A 19,682-nucleotide genomic window follows, 5' to 3' on the forward strand; every position below is an offset into this window, starting at 1 on the left:
AGCGGGAGGGACAGACAGCAGGAGGGACAGACAGGAGGAGGGACAGACAGCGGGAGGGACAGACAGCGGGAGGGACAGACAGCGGGAGGGACAGACAGCGGGAGGGACAGACAGCGGGAGGGACAGACAGCGGGAGGGACAGACAGCGGGAGGGACAGACAGCGGGAGGGACAGACAGGAGGAGGGACAGACAGCGGGAGGGACAGACAGCGGGAGGGACAGACAGCGGGAGGGACAGACAGGAGGAGGGACAGACAGCGGGAGGGACAGACAGCGGGAGGGACAGACAGCGGGAGGGACAGACAGCGGGAGGGACAGACAGGAGGAGGGACAGACAGCGGGAGGGACAGACAGCGGGAGGGACAGACAGGAGGAGGGACAGACAGCGGGAGGGACAGACAGCAGGAGGGACAGACAGGAGGAGGGACAGACAGCGGGAGGGACAGACAGCGGGAGGGACAGACAGGAGGAGGGACAGACAGGAGGAGGGACAGACAGCGGGAGGGACAGACAGCGGGAGGGACAGACAGCAGGAGGGACAGACAGGAGGAGGGACAGACAGCGGGAGGGACAGACAGCGGGAGGGACAGACAGCGGGAGGGACAGACAGCGGGAGGGACAGACAGGAGGAGGGACAGACAGCGGGAGGGACAGACAGCGGGAGGGACAGACAGCAGGAGGGACAGACAGCGGGAGGGACAGACAGCGGGAGGGACAGACAGCAGGAGGGACAGACAGGAGGAGGGACAGACAGCGGGAGGGACAGACAGGAGGAGGGACAGACAGCGGGAGGGACAGACAGCGGGAGGGACAGACAGGAGGAGGGACAGACAGCGGGAGGGACAGACAGGAGGAGGGACAGACAGGAGGAGGGACAGACAGGAGGAGGGACAGACAGGAGGAGGGACAGACAGCAGGAGGGACAGACAGCGGGAGGGACAGACAGCGGGAGGGACAGACAGCGGGAGGGACAGACAGCGGGAGGGACAGACAGGAGGAGGGACAGACAGCGGGAGGGACAGACAGCGGGAGGGACAGACAGGAGGAGGGACAGACAGCAGGAGGGACAGACAGGAGGAGGGACAGACAGCGGGAGGGACAGACAGCGGGAGGGACAGACAGCGGGAGGGACAGACAGGAGGAGGGACAGACAGCGGGAGGGACAGACAGCGGGAGGGACAGACAGCAGGAGGGACAGACAGGAGGAGGGACAGACAGCGGGAGGGACAGACAGGAGGAGGGACAGACAGCGGGAGGGACAGACAGCGGGAGGGACAGACAGGAGGAGGGACAGACAGCGGGAGGGACAGACAGGAGGAGGGACAGACAGGAGGAGGGACAGACAGGAGGAGGGACAGACAGCAGGAGGGACAGACAGCAGGAGGGACAGACAGGAGGAGGGACAGACAGGAGGAGGGACAGACAGCAGGAGGGACAGACAGCGGGAGGGACAGACAGCGGGAGGGACAGACAGCGGGAGGGACAGACAGCGGGAGGGACAGACAGGAGGAGGGACAGACAGCGGGAGGGACAGACAGCGGGAGGGACAGACAGGAGGAGGGACAGACAGCAGGAGGGACAGACAGCGGGAGGGACAGACAGCGGGAGGGACAGACAGGAGGAGGGACAGACAGCGGGAGGGACAGACAGCGGGAGGGACAGACAGCAGGAGGGACAGACAGGAGGAGGGACAGACAGCAGGAGGGACAGACAGCGGGAGGGACAGACAGCGGGAGGGACAGACAGGAGGAGGGACAGACAGCGGGAGGGACAGACAGGAGGAGGGACAGACAGCGGGAGGGACAGACAGGAGGAGGGACAGACAGCAGGAGGGACAGACAGCGGGAGGGACAGACAGGAGGAGGGACAGACAGCAGGAGGGACAGACAGGAGGAGGGACAGACAGCGGGAGGGACAGACAGCGGGAGGGACAGACAGCGGGAGGGACAGACAGGAGGAGGGACAGACAGCAGGAGGGACAGACAGCGGGAGGGACAGACAGCGGGAGGGACAGACAGGAGGAGGGACAGACAGCGGGAGGGACAGACAGGAGGAGGGACAGACAGCGGGAGGGACAGACAGCGGGAGGGACAGACAGGAGGAGGGACAGACAGCGGGAGGGACAGACAGCGGGAGGGACAGACAGGAGGAGGGACAGACAGCAGGAGGGACAGACAGCGGGAGGGACAGACAGCGGGAGGGACAGACAGGAGGAGGGACAGACAGCAGGAGGGACAGACAGGAGGAGGGACAGACAGGAGGAGGGACAGACAGGAGGAGGGACAGACAGGAGGAGGGACAGACAGCGGGAGGGACAGACAGCGGGAGGGACAGACAGCAGGAGGGACAGACAGCGGGAGGGACAGACAGCGGGAGGGACAGACAGGAGGAGGGACAGACAGCAGGAGGGACAGACAGGAGGAGGGACAGACAGCGGGAGGGACAGACAGCGGGAGGGACAGACAGCGGGAGGGACAGACAGCGGGAGGGACAGACAGCGGGAGGGACAGACAGGAGGAGGGACAGACAGCGGGAGGGACAGACAGGAGGAGGGACAGACAGCGGGAGGGACAGACAGCGGGAGGGACAGACAGCAGGAGGGACAGACAGCGGGAGGGACAGACAGGAGGAGGGACAGACAGCGGGAGGGACAGACAGGAGGAGGGACAGACAGCAGGAGGGACAGACAGCGGGAGGGACAGACAGGAGGAGGGACAGACAGCGGGAGGGACAGACAGCGGGAGGGACAGACAGCAGGAGGGACAGACAGCGGGAGGGACAGACAGGAGGAGGGACAGACAGCGGGAGGGACAGACAGGAGGAGGGACAGACAGCAGGAGGGACAGACAGCGGGAGGGACAGACAGGAGGAGGGACAGACAGCGGGAGGGACAGACAGCAGGAGGGACAGACAGCAGGAGGGACAGACAGCAGGAGGGACAGACAGCAGGAGGGACAGACAGGAGGAGGGACAGACAGGAGGAGGGACAGACAGCAGGAGGGACAGACAGCAGGAGGGACAGACAGCAGGAGGGACAGACAGCAGGAGGGACAGACAGCAGGAGGGACAGACAGGAGGAGGGACAGACAGGAGGAGGGACAGACAGCGGGAGGGACAGACAGCAGGAGGGACAGACAGCAGGAGGGACAGACAGCAGGAGGGACAGACAGCAGGAGGGACAGACAGCAGGAGGGACAGACAGCAGGAGGGACAGACAGGAGGAGGGACAGACAGCAGGAGGGACAGACAGGAGGAGGGACAGACAGGAGGAGGGACAGACAGGAGGAGGGACAGACAGCGGGAGGGACAGACAGCGGGAGGGACAGACAGCAGGAGGGACAGACAGCAGGAGGGACAGACAGGAGGAGGGACAGACAGCGGGAGGGACAGACAGCGGGAGGGACAGACAGCAGGAGGGACAGACAGCAGGAGGGACAGACAGCAGGAGGGACAGACAGCAGGAGGGACAGACAGGAGGAGGGACAGACAGGAGGAGGGACAGACAGCGGGAGGGACAGACAGGGGGAGGGACAGACAGCAGGAGGGACAGACAGCAGGAGGGACAGACAGCAGGAGGGACAGACAGGAGGAGGGACAGACAGGAGGAGGGACAGACAGCGGGAGGGACAGACAGCAGGAGGGACAGACAGCAGGAGGGACAGACAGCAGGAGGGACAGACAGCAGGAGGGACAGACAGGAGGAGGGACAGACAGCGGGAGGGACAGACAGCGGGAGGGACAGACAGCAGGAGGGACAGACAGGAGGAGGGACAGACAGGAGGAGGGACAGACAGGAGGAGGGACAGACAGGAGGAGGGACAGACAGGAGGAGGGACAGACAGCAGGAGGGACAGACAGGAGGAGGGACAGACAGCAGGAGGGACAGACAGCAGGAGGGACAGACAGGAGGAGGGACAGACAGCAGGAGGGACAGACAGCAGGAGGGACAGACAGCAGGAGGGACAGACAGCAGGAGGGACAGACAGGAGGAGGGACAGACAGGAGGAGGGACAGACAGCAGGAGGGACAGACAGCAGGAGGGACAGACAGCGGGAGGGACAGACAGCGGGAGGGACAGACAGCGGGAGGGACAGACAGCAGGAGGGACAGACAGGAGGAGGGACAGACAGCAGGAGGGACAGACAGGAGGAGGGACAGACAGCAGGAGGGACAGACAGCAGGAGGGACAGACAGGAGGAGGGACAGACAGGAGGAGGGACAGACAGGAGGAGGGACAGACAGCAGGAGGGACAGACAGCAGGAGGGACAGACAGGAGGAGGGACAGACAGCAGGAGGGACAGACAGCAGGAGGGACAGACAGGAGGAGGGACAGACAGCGGGAGGGACAGACAGCGGGAGGGACAGACAGCAGGAGGGACAGACAGGAGGAGGGACAGACAGCAGGAGGGACAGACAGCAGGAGGGACAGACAGCGGGAGGGACAGACAGCGGGAGGGACAGACAGCGGGAGGGACAGACAGGAGGAGGGACAGACAGCAGGAGGGACAGACAGCGGGAGGGACAGACAGGAGGAGGGACAGACAGCGGGAGGGACAGACAGCAGGAGGGACAGACAGCGGGAGGGACAGACAGGAGGAGGGACAGACAGCAGGAGGGACAGACAGCGGGAGGGACAGACAGGAGGAGGGACAGACAGCAGGAGGGACAGACAGCAGGAGGGACAGACAGCGGGAGGGACAGACAGCGGGAGGGACAGACAGCGGGAGGGACAGACAGCGGGAGGGACAGACAGGAGGAGGGACAGACAGCAGGAGGGACAGACAGCGGGAGGGACAGACAGGAGGAGGGACAGACAGCGGGAGGGACAGACAGCAGGAGGGACAGACAGCGGGAGGGACAGACAGGAGGAGGGACAGACAGCAGGAGGGACAGACAGCGGGAGGGACAGACAGGAGGAGGGACAGACAGCAGGAGGGACAGACAGCAGGAGGGACAGACAGCGGGAGGGACAGACAGGAGGAGGGACAGACAGGAGGAGGGACAGACAGCAGGAGGGACAGACAGCAGGAGGGACAGACAGCGGGAGGGACAGACAGCGGGAGGGACAGACAGCGGGAGGGACAGACAGGAGGAGGGACAGACAGGAGGAGGGACAGACAGGAGGAGGGACAGACAGGAGGAGGGACAGACAGGAGGAGGGACAGACAGCAGGAGGGACAGACAGCGGGAGGGACAGACAGCGGGAGGGACAGACAGGAGGAGGGACAGACAGGAGGAGGGACAGACAGGAGGAGGGACAGACAGGAGGAGGGACAGACAGCAGGAGGGACAGACAGCGGGAGGGACAGACAGCGGGAGGGACAGACAGCAGGAGGGACAGACAGCAGGAGGGACAGACAGCAGGAGGGACAGACAGCAGGAGGGACAGACAGGAGGAGGGACAGACAGCGGGAGGGACAGACAGGAGGAGGGACAGACAGGAGGAGGGACAGACAGCGGGAGGGACAGACAGCGGGAGGGACAGACAGCGGGAGGGACAGACAGGAGGAGGGACAGACAGGAGGAGGGACAGACAGCGGGAGGGACAGACAGGAGGAGGGACAGACAGGAGGAGGGACAGACAGCGGGAGGGACAGACAGCGGGAGGGACAGACAGGAGGAGGGACAGACAGCAGGAGGGACAGACAGCAGGAGGGACAGACAGGAGGAGGGACAGACAGCGGGAGGGACAGACAGGAGGAGGGACAGACAGGAGGAGGGACAGACAGGAGGAGGGACAGACAGCAGGAGGGACAGACAGCAGGAGGGACAGACAGCAGGAGGGACAGACAGGAGGAGGGACAGACAGCGGGAGGGACAGACAGGAGGAGGGACAGACAGGAGGAGGGACAGACAGCGGGAGGGACAGACAGCGGGAGGGACAGACAGCGGGAGGGACAGACAGGAGGAGGGACAGACAGGAGGAGGGACAGACAGCGGGAGGGACAGACAGGAGGAGGGACAGACAGGAGGAGGGACAGACAGCGGGAGGGACAGACAGCGGGAGGGACAGACAGGAGGAGGGACAGACAGCAGGAGGGACAGACAGGAGGAGGGACAGACAGCAGGAGGGACAGACAGCAGGAGGGACAGACAGCAGGAGGGACAGACAGGAGGAGGGACAGACAGCGGGAGGGACAGACAGGAGGAGGGACAGACAGGAGGAGGGACAGACAGCGGGAGGGACAGACAGCGGGAGGGACAGACAGGAGGAGGGACAGACAGCAGGAGGGACAGACAGGAGGAGGGACAGACAGCAGGAGGGACAGACAGCAGGAGGGACAGACAGCAGGAGGGACAGACAGGAGGAGGGACAGACAGCGGGAGGGACAGACAGGAGGAGGGACAGACAGGAGGAGGGACAGACAGGAGGAGGGACAGACAGCGGGAGGGACAGACAGCGGGAGGGACAGACAGGAGGAGGGACAGACAGCGGGAGGGACAGACAGGAGGAGGGACAGACAGCGGGAGGGACAGACAGGAGGAGGGACAGACAGCGGGAGGGACAGACAGGAGGAGGGACAGACAGCGGGAGGGACAGACAGGAGGAGGGACAGACAGGAGGAGGGACAGACAGGAGGAGGGACAGACAGCGGGAGGGACAGACAGCGGGAGGGACAGACAGGAGGAGGGACAGACAGGAGGAGGGACAGACAGCAGGAGGGACAGACAGCAGGAGGGACAGACAGGAGGAGGGACAGACAGGAGGAGGGACAGACAGGAGGAGGGACAGACAGCGGGAGGGACAGACAGCGGGAGGGACAGGAGGAGGGGACAGGGTACCAGGAGGCCCCGCCCACTCCCATCCCGGAGCCTGACTGGTTTTTCTCCTTCTCTTGGGCCGGGTGGGGGAGCCTTCCTGCAGTTTGGAGGCTGGGTGGGCGGGGTTGGGATGGGGTGTCCCCAGGGGGGAGGCACCCTCCCCACAAGCTGCCCCCCCAGGCAGCCACCTCACAGAGGGCTGAGGCAGGTGGGGCAGTTTGAACAAATGCTGGGAAGAGGAGCCGCCTGGGGTCCAGGGTCTGAGGGGCAGGAACGGGGGGGGGGGGGGGGGCAGTGGCGGTGACTTCCTCTGGGGGGCCGCCCTGCGCGGCCCTCAGCGTCCCGGGGCCCAGAGGCGACACCAGGCCCTGCCCGAGGTGGCCGGGACGGCGGGGCGCTGGGAGCGTGAGGGTGGGAGAGGGCAGGGGCCACCTCGGGGGTCACCAGGGGACACCTGCATCTCAGACCCCCAGGCCTCCCCTCTGGGTCCTCACCTCCTTGCCCCCTGGACCCCTCACCGGCCCCCCACGCTGGGCAAAGCCACCTGCCACGCCCAGGCCAGCACCTCCGGTCGCGCACCCACCGCCATCGGGGGTGACAACACCCCTTCCCAGGAAAGGCGCCTGCACCTGGCATGGGGCGCCCTGGCCACCGTCCCCTCTACGTGGACGGTTTGGGCCGCCCCCCCACTGCCCTCAGCCCCCAGCCCCGGCCCCCCGCTGCCACCTGAACCCCCGCCTGCTGAACTAACACCCAGAGCGGACCCTCCACACAGGCCTCACCCCCAGACCCAGCCTCCTCATCCGCAACCTTGTGTCCCCCGAGCCAGCCTCCCCCCGAGCTCAGGGCAGACACCAGGGCCACCCCACAGGGAGGGGAGCCCCACTCGCAACCAAAACAGGTGATGCCCAGGCCTTGGTCTCTCACCAGCGGGTGAGCAAGCGGCCCCGTGCCTGGGGGGGGAGGGGGACGGGCTGTGTCTGGGGAATCAGGTCCCCAGCCCCGACCCGCCCGGGAGCCCAGAGCCTGGTCTCACCTGTGTCCTCTGCCTCGTCCTCCCCATCTTCGTCGTCTCCCGAGGACGGGGCATCTGCAGTGCAGGGGAGAGGGGCCATGGAGGGGGCCGTGCCCATCGCCCCAACAAGGGGTGTGGAGGGGGGGCTGTGCCCACCCCCAACAGGGGCTGGAGGGGGCTGTACCCATCGCCCCAACAAGGGGTGTGGAGGGGGCCGTGCCCATCGTCCCAACAAGGGGCCATGGAGGGGGCCGTGCCCATCGTCCCAACAAGGGGCCATGGAGGGGGCCGTGCCCATCGCCCCAACAGGGGCTGGAGGGGGGCTGGTGTCTGGCACCCCCACCCAGGCACCCACCCTCCTCAGCGGCGAGGCTGGTCCTCTCCTGATCTGTCTCCTCCGGCCCAGGGGACCCCGGGCGGTTTGTCCCTCACAGAGCCCCCAGGGGTGCCCCCTCCACCAGGGGCCCTCAGGCCGTGGCCGCACCCACCTGTCACCCGCACGCTGAAGCGGCACAGCTCCCGCTGGGTGAGCCGCTGCCGGCAGCTGTAGGCCCCCGCGTCCTCGTGGGAGGCGTTCAGCACCTGCAGCCGCTGTGGCCCCACCAGCACGCGGTCCGAGGGTGCCAGCCCCGCCCCGTCCTTGGCCCAGACGGTGGGCCCCGTGGCGACGCCTGCAGGCAGGTGGCAGCTCAGCTCCATGGTGTCCCCGCTGCCAAACACCAGCTGCTCCTGCTGGGGGGGCTCCGGTCCCGGGACCTCTATGGGCAAGACGGGTGGCCGTGAGGCAGGCGCCCCAAACCGAGAGCACTGGGCCGGGCACACAGCCCGGAGGCACCAGGCGCCTCCTCACAGGTGGACCGGCTGCAGCACGGCTGTCGGCCCGGCGGGCGGGTCCGGGTCCAGGCGGGCCTGGTGACAGGATCTGCACCCAGAGCCCGGGTCCTGCAAACCGCCCTGAGCTCGGCGGGCGGGTCCGGGTCCAGGCGGGCCTGGTGATGGAGGATCTGCACCCAGAGCCCGAGCACGGCGGGCGGGCACGTCTGCAGCCCGGCCCCCGGGCCGGCCCCCCGTCCCAGACAGCCTGCCGCGGGCACAGCGCTCAGGTTCACATGCAGACAGGTGGCCGCCCAGGCAGGCTGCACGCAGGGCAGGGCCGACAGCCCCCGCAGCCTCAGGGTCACGGGGCCGACAGCCACGCAGCCTCAGGGTCACGGGGCCGACAGCCACGCAGCCTCAGGGTCACGGGGCCGACAGCCCCCGCAGCCTCAGGGTCACGGGGCCGACAGCCACGCAGCCTCAGGGTCATGCGGCCGACAGCCACGCAGCCTCAGGGTCACGGGGCCGACAGCCCCCGCAGCCTCAGGGTCACGGGGCCGACAGCCACCGCAGCCTCAGGGTCACGGGGCCGACAGCCACGCAGCCTCAGGGACACGGGGCCGACAGCCACGCAGCCTCAGGGTCATGCGGCCGACAGCCACGCAGCCCCAGGGTCACGGGGCCGACAGCCACCGCAGCCTCAGGGTCACGGGGCCGACAGCCACCGCAGCCTCAGGGTCACGGGGCCGACAGCCACCGCAGCCTCAGGGACACGGGGCCGACAGCCACCGCAGCCTCAGGGTCACGGGGCCGACAGCCACCGCAGCCTCAGGGACACGGGGCCGACAGCCACCGCAGCCTCAGGGACACGGGGCCGACAGTCACGCAGCCTCCGTCCTTCGAGTTTAGCCAACCACTCAGGAACACAAAACCCATTCTGTGTTTGGGGCGAAGGGCGCTGGAACCTCCGTTTTACAGGTGACAATACGGGCTGGGGAGAAGGCTGTCACAGGAGGTGCCCGGCCGGCGTGGCTCAGTGGTTGAGCGCCAACCTATGAACCAGGAGGTCACGGTTCGAATCCTATTCAGGGCACAGGCCTGGGTTTCGGACTCTAGCCCTAGTGTGGGGCGTGCAGGAGGCAGCCGATCAATGGTTCTCTCATCATTGATCTCTCTCTCCCCCTTTCTCTCTGAAATCAATAAAAAAATATACTTTTAAAAAATGTCACAGGAGGAGGCCACCTCAGCACGCCAACGGCTGCCCAGCTCCCAGGAGGCCAGCAAGGCCTGAGACCCAGGGACACACCCCTGGTTGGGCTGACCACCACCCCCGGCCTCCCTGCCAGGGCCAGACAATGCCCAGCGCAGGCGGGCAGCCCGGGCTCTGGGCCCAGGACGGGCCGGGTGGTCCGGCGGCTCAGGCCCCCTGCCCCACCCGCGGGGTCGGCAGCTCCGTTACTTGTCATTCCGCCGACGCGTGGCCTAGATTCGAGGGCCCAGCTGCCCCTCTGGGGCCTGGCTCCCCGGACAGGCGGCTCGGCCCCCCACCTCGGCGTCCTCCTAAGCCCTGTGCCCACCGGCAGGGTGTCCGGAGGCGTCTAGAGTCTGTGTCCCTGGGGACCTCAGAGTGTCAGACACCTGGCCTGCCCTCCAGCCCCCAGTCCTGGCCACTGTGTCCTGTGGGGACCACCCAGTGCCGAGAGCCGACGGAGGCCCCCCAGAAGGCGGGGAACGGGCTGCGGGGGCTGGGGGGGGGCAGCCTCAGCCCCAGGCCCCGGCCAAGGGCAACAGCATTGGATCCGCTCTGGTCTGGGCAGCGAGGCATCTGCACAAGGATTTGCTTCAACCTGGTCCAGCGGGGGCCGGAGGGACACAGCACCCCCAGGCCAGACACGCCTGGCAGCCATCTGCAGAGGGGGGGTGAGGGGCTGACCCCTGACCTGCCCACCACCCTGCTCAGCTGGGTGCCTGCATAGGCCAGAGCCTCCCAGACCAGGTCAGTCTCCGCCCCTGCAGATCCAACAGACCAGGCCCACTCAGAGCCATGGGGGGCCCCACGGAGAGCCATGGGGGACCCCACGGAGAGCCATAGGGGACCCCACGGAGAGCCATGGGGGGGCCCCACGGAGAGCCATGGGGGGGCCCCACGGAGAGCCATGGGGGACCCCACGGAGAGCCATGGGGACCCCACGGAGAGCCATGGGGGACCCCACGGAGAGCCTTGGGGGACCCCACGGAGAGCCTTGGGGGACCCCACGGACAGCCATGGGGGGCCCCACGGAGAGCCATGGGGGGCCCCACGGAGAGCCATGGGGGGCCCCACGGAGAGCCATGGGGGCGGAGGGAGCGGTGTCAGGCAGGGAGGCACAGGCATCTAACTCAGGCCCGACTCGGGCGCTCAGGGAGCAGAGCGGGTGTGGAGCGTGGAAGCTCCTGCTCTCCCTGCACCAGGCACGGGCTTTATTTATTTTTAAAAATATATATACTTTCAATTGATTTTAGAGAGGAAGGGGGAGAGAGAGATGGAAACATCACTGATGAAAGAGAATCAGTGATTGGCTGCCTCCCGCACGCCCCCCACTGGGGATCGAGCCTGCAACCCAGGCACATGCCCTGACGGGGAGTCGAACCTGGGACCTCCTGGTTCATAGGTCGACGCTCAACCAGTGAGCCACGCGGCCGGGCCAGGCACCGGCTTCAGAAGAACCCGGCGGAGGTGCCTCAGAGGGACCCTGGCCTCCGGGCAAAGGTTCTGGCCTCCCCTCCCCGGGAGCATTCCGAAAAGTTTCATCACAAAGTCAGGAGAACGGGGGGCGGGGGGGAGGGGGGGCCTCCGGCTGGGCGGGCTGATGAGGGCTTACGGGATTATCCCGCCTAATCCTCCTACCTCCCCTCTATTATCAGTCTCCTGGGACAGGTGAGGAGCCCAGGCTCCGGGGCACCAGGGCAGGGCCAGGGGTCAGGAAGCGCAGCCCTGATTCCAGCTCATTTACTTGTAAATCACTCAGGCCGGGGTGGCCCGATGGGGGGATGGCCCGATGGGGGGACCTCCCCAAACTCCCACTCAGCAGACTGGTCCCCCCTCAAGGAGACCCCTTTCCTCTCCAGGTGCCGGTGTGAAATGGGGTCTGTGGGCAACATGGGCCTTAAGAGTGAGTGAGCCAGACAAGCTCAGGGGGTGCCTGCAGAGTTCCTAACTAACTACGGCGGGCCGTGGCATGGCGGGCCGTAGCAGGGAGGGCCGTGGTGGGGTGGGCTGTGGTGGGGAGGGCCGTGGCGGGATGGGTGTGGCGGGCAATGGCGGGATAGGCGTAGCGTGGTGGGCCGTGGCGGGGCGGGCTGGGGCGGGGAGGGCCGTGGCGGGGCCGGCCGTGGTGGGGAGGGCCGTGGCGGGGTGGGCCGTGGCGGGGCGGGCTGTGGTGGGGAGGGCCGTGGTGGGGAGGGCCGTGGCGGGGCAGGCTGTGGTGGGGAGGGCTGTGGCGGGGCGGGCTGTGGTGGGGAGGGCCGTGGCGGGGAGGGCCGTGGCGGGGTGGGCTGTGGTGGGGAGGGCCGTGGCGGGGCGGGCTGTGGTGGTCGGCACGTCCTAGGCCTGCCGCTTCCTGACAAAGGTCAGACTTTACCTTTGAAACGGTCTGAGTCTTTGTGCACCTATAACGTCCTCGGAAAGGAGTCTCAGAGCCATCTTTTCCTGACCCTCCTGGGCGCACGGGAAACCACCAGGCTATCTGGCGGCCCGCATGCCGTCTCTGCTGCGAAGGCCCGCTACCCTGCACCCGGCCCGCCTCAGAGACCGCCCCGCGCGGACCCTAAAGGACACACTAGGCCCAAGGCCGCCATTCTCCCGAGCTTTGTCTCACCCCGCGGGCTCTTGCTTCCCGACAACTATCAGTTTGGTTCAGAGTCACCAGGATTTTTCCGAGCGTAAACCGTGGACATTCTTAGGGCGACAGACCCCAAGTGGGCCCTGGGGCCCGGAGGGAGGGGGCCTGGGGGACGCAGTCCAGCCTGGGGCTCACGCTGGGTTAATGAACCACCCAGAGGCCCCGGGGGCTCAAAGTCCAGCCCGCAGTGGACGGAGGAGGTGGGAGAGGTTGCAGCCAGTGCCTTCTGGGAAATGCTCAGCAAGGAACCCCCGCTGGCTGGGTGGGTCAGAGCCAGGGGCGGCCTCTGCTACCCCCACCCCCCTGCCTGGTGGGGGACCCTGCCCAGCCCCTGCGGAGAGCAGGACCCTCTGGGAATAAGGGGCTGCCTGGGGGGGGGGGGGCGGGGTCCAGCAGCACACACCGTCCCCCTGTCCTTGACCCCAGCTGGGGGGCTCCCTAACTTCTGTCCCGGGGGACGGCCAGCGGCCCTCTGGAAATTTCAGGAGAACTCTGTACTTTTCCTGCCCAGCCCATCTCTTGAAGGAACCGGATTAAGTTTATTGACCTATCCACTCACTACCTGTTTCACCAGCTCTACCACGGGGGCGGGGCGGGGGGAGGCGGCCAGGTCTCCCTCTCCAGGCCTCGAGGGCCCTCCTGTCGCTGGGCCCGCGGCCCGCATCCGGCGGGGTCGCCCCAGGCTGTGCGTCCCAGGCCCCGTGGGCCGTTCTGGGGAGGGGGTGGAGGCGGCCGCGCCCACGGTCCCGCGCGCCGCAGGGGGCCCGGGGAGGACCTGGGGCCGGCCGACCGCCCGGGCCAGTTGGCATTCCCGGCCGCAGGGAGTAATATCTTTATCTGAATGCGAATGGGAATGCTAATGGCGCCCCCCGCCGCCACCCCTCCGCGCCCTGGAAGCGGGGGCGCTAAAAGCGCGCGCTGACCTCCCGGCGGCCCCTGTCACGCCGCTGAATGACACGCACATTCAAGCGCAGGGCCCACTTTCATTCATAAAAAAATGACATTGTTCGGGGAGGCTGCAGCCGCCGCCGGAGACGGGGGCGCGGGGGGCGCGGGCGGGGCGGGCCGCCATCTGCCTGCGTCCCGTCCCGCCTGCGGCCGCCTCGCTGGCAGGGCCGCCGGGCCGCCGCGCTCGCACCTCCCGCCGTCAATGCGCGCCTGTGGCCGCGCCGAGGTACAAAGGAGCGGCTGTTCGGTGCGCCCGCCCGGGTGGGGCGTGAGCTCACCGGGCTCCGGCCGCCCTCGGCGCGGCCCCGGACTGGAGGTAGGGTGCCCGCAGGCCCCGTCAGCGCCCCGGAGGTGACGGTCCCCGCGGGCGGGACTCCCGGTGGCCGCCAGCCGGGCCACGCGTCTCTGCCCCGACTCCGGGAAGGCGGCAAGGGTAGGGCCGGCCGGCCTGCGGGGGGCCCCGCCGCACCTCCAGGGCCGGCGCGTGTGCGGGGCGGGGCCTGGCGCACAGACCCGCTCCCTGCGCTGCTCTGGCCGCGCAGACCGGGTCCTCCTGAGACCCCCGACGTCCCGCCAGACCCTGACCACCAGCGGGGGGCAGACACCTTCACCCACAGGCAAGGGAGGGGAGTGGACGGGGCACCAGGAGGCATCGCCTCCGCACGCAGGCCCCTGGGGGCAGGGCCCGACCCGCTCCTACACCGTCCCTGCAAAGTCCGGCCTCGCTGTGGCCGAAGCTGGCCAGGACCCGGGGCCCAGGGAGGCTGGGGGAGCGGCACCCACAATAGGAACTTTCCGACAATACACACCCCGCGGCGCAACCACAGGGTCCCCGGAGAGGCAACCCCGCGCCCTCTGACGGCGCCTGGGCAGGCGGCGCCCCCCTGGGGAGGCGGGGCGGGGGCTGCGGACGCGGCAGCTCGTGCTTGGGTGGCGGCTCAGGGCGCCCCACCATCAGCCGCGACGGATCTGGCCGCGATCCCCGGGGAGGAAGGGCGACAGGAGCCCGGGCATCGGCCCACAGGCCAGTCCAGGGCGCGCCCTCGGGCCGACTGGGAGCAGCGCCCCCCACCACCAGGTGCCCGTCCCAGGCCCTCCCGGGTGCCGCCCGGCCCTGCCTTACCTGCCACTCTCCGCACGACGCGCTGCTCTGCACCCGGGGGCCCCGAGGCGGCGCCGGTCACGACCGCCACGGCCACGCAGAGCGCGAGAGCCCAGGCCGGGGCGCCCATGGCGGGGGCGGGGGCGGGGGCGTCCTCAGGCGGTGCGCGCGGGCTGGCCTCCCATGGTCCGGCTCCGGCTCCGCACCGGCGGCAGGAGGGCGCCGCTCGGAGTCTGCGGGAGGCGAGCAGCTGGTGACGCGGGCGGGCCGGGCGCACCGGGGAGGAAGCGGCGGCGGCCGGTCCCTGCGCCCCGGTCCCCAGGACCCCCGGCTGCCCCGCCCGCCGCCGCCGCCGCCCAGCGCTCCCGGGCCGCCTGGCGCCGGCCGCCTCCTCCCGCCGCGGTCCCTCCCTCCTCCCCCTTCCCTCCCTGGCTGCTGCAGAGCCCTCCCAGGGCGGCGGCGGCGGCAAACTTTCCAGAGCGGGAAGCCCGCGCCCCGGCGGCCCCGCTGCAGGGACCGCTCGGGATCCGAGCCCGCCGCGCGCTCCGGCCCCGCCGAGCGCTCGCCGCGACCCCTCCCGCGCCCGCCGGACCTCGCGCACCGACCTGGAGGCCGCCGGCGCCCCGCTCGCTGTGCGCTGCCCTTTCTTCCTCTCGCTGCCCGCGGCCCTCCGCCTGCGCCCTGCCCTGCGGCCGTCCGCTCGCCGGTGCGGCCGTGTCCCCGGGCGAACAGGACGGGACCGCGCAGCACCAGCTGCCCGCCGCCGCCACCGCCGCCGCCACCGCGCACTGAGTCCAGGCGGCCGGGCGCGCGGCAGCCAGTGGGGGCCGGCCCGCGCCCGCCCCGCCTCCGGGCCCGCCCTGCCTGCCCGGCCACGCCCGCCCCGACGCTTTCGGGGGCGGGGACCCGCCCCTCCCCTGGGGCGGTCTGGGGGCGGGGCCGCGGACCCGCTCGCTCCTGCCCGCTGAGGGGATTAGAGGGGGTGAGGCCGGCGGGGGCGCCGGGCGGTCTCCGAGGGCGTGGGAGCCCCGGGCAGGCGAGCGAGGTCCCAGTCTCCCCGCCGGGCGCACCGGGAGGCCAGGCGCAGACCTGTGTTGGCCCAGCGCGCATCCCGGGTGTCTCCCGGCAGCTTGGCCGGGGCTCCAGGGGCCTCCGTGGGTGAAGCGTGTCCGAGAGGCTTCAAAGCAAAGGAGCTGCTCCCGCTGAACCCCGAGGTGTGCGCAGCCAGCCCTCAGAGCGGGAGCCCGGGAGCGCGGCATGGAGGGGGCGGGGCACCCTGCACAAAGGCCTGGGGTGCAGGACCCTCCGCCGGTTTGCCTGGGGCTGAGATGCCAGCGGCCTCCACCCCGGAAGCTCGCTGCTGCCCGACACCTGCAGCTGAGCTGCCCGAGCGGGCAGGGTCATTCCCTGCTCCCCAGGAGGCATCAGGATGGAGGGCAGGGGCTGGGGGCCCTCCAGGGCTCTGAGGAAGCACCACCAGGAGCTGGGGGCAGAGCCTGAGGTGTGCCCGCTGGGCAGGACCCAGGGTGACCGGCTTCTGTGCCACTTTCACCGGGAAGAGGCCCTCTGCCCACTGTCAGGCCAGCCCAGGAGGGATGTCAGGCCAGCCCAGGAGGGATGGGGCTCCAGGAGCCAGAGCGGGGCCACCTGGGCATGCCTTCTGGGGTGCGGTTTGCTCATCAGGAAAATGGGCAATGAACACCCTCTGGGACTGGCTGCTTGGGCCAGACTTCAAGGCACTGGGCCCTCACCCCCCTCACCCCCAGGGAGCCCTCAAGCCCGCGGGGCAGGCGAGCACCTCTGCCGGATCCCGCCACCCTCATCACCTGCTCTGCCCAGGCCCATGTCCCCCAGACAGGCTGGGGCCCGCGAACCGCATGGGGCGCCCCTGCCACTCGAGTCAGCCCCAGGCCACCCACACGGGGTCCTCCCCCGGGTGTATCCCAGGGCCCCAGGGACACACCCTGCTCTAACCTATTAACCAGTCACTTAGTTAGTTGCTCAGTGTGCTGGGATGGGGGTGGGCTGCTGGCTCCCTGGGCCCCCGTCCTGGGGGGCCGGGGCTGGATTGGGCTCGAACCCCGATTTCTTTGTAGATGAAGTTGGTAGGCCCGGCAGGGTCAGCCTGGGGTGGGGCAGGGAGGAGGGCCAGTGGCTGGCACGTGAGGGCTGGCCTCCCACTGGACCCTTCTGAGGCCTAAAAAGGGCTCTGCCTTGTCCCCAGCGGGTCCCCTCCCGCCCCTGAGAAGGGGTCCTGCACCCCATGGCCTCTGAGAGGCGAGCACCCATTCCTCTTCGTCAGGCAGCTCTCTGCCTCCAGCACTGAGCCTGGGCCGGCGTGTCCGGGGTATTGAGGGCCTGAGCCGGCTGTTCTCTAAGTGCCCCCTCCTTCTCCCGCTGACCCCCCCCCACCTGTTCTGTCCCCACAAGCCACAGCATAGAAGGCACCGCAGGCCTCGTGCCCTCCAGCTGCTGGGAGGGCGTGGCCAGCAGGCAGGGCACGGGCGCTTCTGCCTCTGGCCTCTCCCCAGGCCTGCGGGGCCGTGAGCAGGCCTGGGCTGACCCCGGCACTGACAGCCCGGGGTCCTTCCCCCCTGAAACAGTCCCCACCTTCTGGCTGGAAGTTAGGCTCTCCCATCCCCGGGCCAGGGGCCTGAGACCAGGTGCTGCAGGGCCCGGCCCCCCCAGCTCCCGGGGCTCCCCCTGCCTCCCAGCCTCCGGGCTCCAGGCGCCCTGGGCTGCGGCTGCCTCCTCCACCCTCTGCCGCCCGCCCTGGTCACATGGCCTCCCACCGCTGTAAGGACACTGCCGTCGGATGCTGGGCCCCCCCTTGTCCCTTTTCCCAAACGAGGTCACGCGGCCAGGGTCACGCGGCCAGGTGTCGGGGTCAGGACCTGGACGGGGCCCCATCTGGCTGGTTCCTTGGGTGCCGCCTCTCCAGGGCACTGTCTGGTGGCGCTCAGGTCAGAGGTCAAGGGCCTTTCTGGTGGCTCTGGGCTGACTTGGCCAGATTGTCCCGAAGGTCTGAGCGCAGCGCTTTCCCCGGGAGGGGCTGCGTGAGGTGGTGACATCGGTGACAAGGTGAGGCTCTTGTCACAGCTGTGTCTCCACGTCCGCGTCCTCCCGGGAGTGTGGTGTCGCTGCGCAGGGCGTTCCCCCCTTGGCGAGGGGCCAGGCCCGCGGCTCACGCACCACCTTCGTCACGTGTCCTCACTGCGGTCACGCTGCCCAGAAGGAGCCGCCAGCAGCCACGATTTTGCCACAGCCCCTCGGGGTCATGTCCCCCGGGACCCTTTGCGATGCCACACTTCACTGGCCGGGTCAGGATGCCATCGCCGGGCCCCTGGACGGGTGAGCCAGGCGGGGCGCAGGGCACCCCTCAGGGTTCAGCCTCCCTGTCCCCACCCCCATGCCCACCCGTCTCCCGAGGCCCATACCCACAGGGTCTCCTGAGTGAAGGTGAGTGTGGGAGGCCAAGGGCGAGACCAGAGTCAGGGGGCTGAGGGCAGCCCGGCCCGGCCCAGCCTGGTGGGTGACTCAGCTGGCGGCCGGCTTGCTGGGGCCTGTGCCTGTGCCGTGAGCTCTGAAAGGGCCTCGTGGGAGGGAAGCGGGGTGCAGGGTGCCGGGGGAGGAGGGCGGAGGGGAGCAGTGCCCGCGTTTCCCCTCCTCGCTTCCCAGGCCAGGCCAGGCTGATGCTGGGACATGGCAGTGAGGTGCGCTCAGCCAGGGGCCCCTCCTGGTGTGGCCTCGAATCCAGCTCCCGCGTGCTGTCCACGGCACTCCTGGCAGGCCGTGGAGGCCGCCACTTGCCCATCGGTGCCGGTCAAGGCCAATGCCAGGCCCTGCTCAGCCCCCTCCGGAGGGAGCGCCCTGCCCAGAGATGTGCTGCTGCTGCGGGAAGCGTTCCCAGGCTCTGGGACCACAGGGAGGGGCGCCACCTGCTCCAGGCAGCTCACCATCGCCCAACGCTCATCCCCATGTTCCGGAAGCCACTGACGCCCCTGTCTGCTGGCGGGGCACGGGGTGGCCCCAGGGACCAGGGAGTCACCAGGGATGGAAGAGGCGGGCCCTCTCCTTGCCCCACTGAGCTGGACCGAGAAAGGCCGGGGCTGTGGTGGACGGCAGGTAACGTCTGCCTTTTTGTTTTATTCTCAGAAAATGTAAGGAGGATTAAAATAAAAAGCACAGTTGATTGGCTCCTTACCACAGAAATGGAATTTTAAAGAACACAGATAAGAGAGGATATTTCCAAATCCACTGGCCAACCCTGACTCTACCCTCGAATACCCATCATTTTAGCTCCGAGCTTCCTGGCAGGCTGAGCGAAAAGGGCAATCGCATGAATCATGTGCTGTGCAGTCTGCCTCCTTAGATGCACACGGTGATAGCCCCAGTCCAACAATTTGGCCTTTTTGCCCCTTGGTTCCCTCGGACCACCGGACCTCAAATCCTGACTTCAGGTTTGGAAAATGTGGTTGTTTCCTGATGAGCAGAAAACAGGAGGCACAGAGAGTGGCGGGGGAGGGGAGAGGAGGGGAGGGGAAGGCCTAGGCTGCCCTGGGCTCCAACCCAGGCCGGGGTGAGAGGCCCCCAGCTCCTGCCAGAGCCTGGCCCCCAGGGCTGCTCTGCCCCGTGGAGGGCAGGAGGTAGCTGGTGGGGAGGAGGGGGGGCAGGAATGCGGCAGTGTGGAGGTGGCCAGAGGCGGCCAGGGAGGGCGGGGTTAAGGCGGCCACAGCTCCTGGGCTGGGCTGCCGGGGGCCAGGCCGGTAGCCGCTGAGCAGCTCAGAAATCTATTTTCCTAAGCACTTGGCATTTGCCTAAAACCTCAAGTGTATTTTCCCTCAGTTTTATTTTTTCTTTGACCCCAAACTCTGGTAAATTTAAGGGAAATTTAATTATGATGTTTTGGGTCCATTTACACTTAAACCTTCTCAGCGTCTTTTCCAGGACCTTTTGGAGTTCGGCACGTCTTGGGAGCTTCTAAATGAGCGTTTTTATTATTATTATTTTTTGAAAAGGCTTCATCTCCCCCCCGCCTCCGCCCCCAGCACCAGCCTCCCTGCCAAGAATAAACAAGCCCGACTCCGCAGGCTCCGGCTGAATTAGGAATCCCGGCCCGGCCCCGGGGGCCAGCCCAGTCACGCCTCCTCCCTGCAG

At 68.3% G+C, this 19,682-nt stretch overlaps 1 protein-coding gene across 2 annotated transcripts in view; it reads right to left on the reverse strand.

Annotated features, from left to right (window-relative positions):
- Positions 1–15,236, reverse strand: part of FGFR3 (fibroblast growth factor receptor 3) — a 30,167-nt gene extending 14,931 nt beyond the window's left edge. For both annotated transcript variants that reach the window (XM_081092589.1, XM_081092588.1), the window contains exons 1-4: positions 15,131–15,236; positions 14,547–14,758; positions 8,267–8,536; positions 7,800–7,853 (exon numbers count right to left, since the gene is read on the reverse strand). In XM_081092589.1, the coding sequence (XP_080948715.1) occupies positions 7,800–7,853; positions 8,267–8,536; positions 14,547–14,655 (433 nt within the window). In that variant the 5' untranslated portion in view covers positions 14,656–14,758; positions 15,131–15,236. The remainder of the gene's footprint in view (positions 1–7,799; positions 7,854–8,266; positions 8,537–14,546; positions 14,759–15,130) is intronic.
- Between the last annotated feature and the right edge of the window lie 4,446 nt (positions 15,237–19,682).

Source organism: Myotis nattereri (genome assembly GCF_964212035.1).
Source record: "Myotis nattereri genome assembly, chromosome: 1".
NCBI lineage: Eukaryota > Metazoa > Chordata > Mammalia > Chiroptera > Vespertilionidae > Myotis > Myotis nattereri.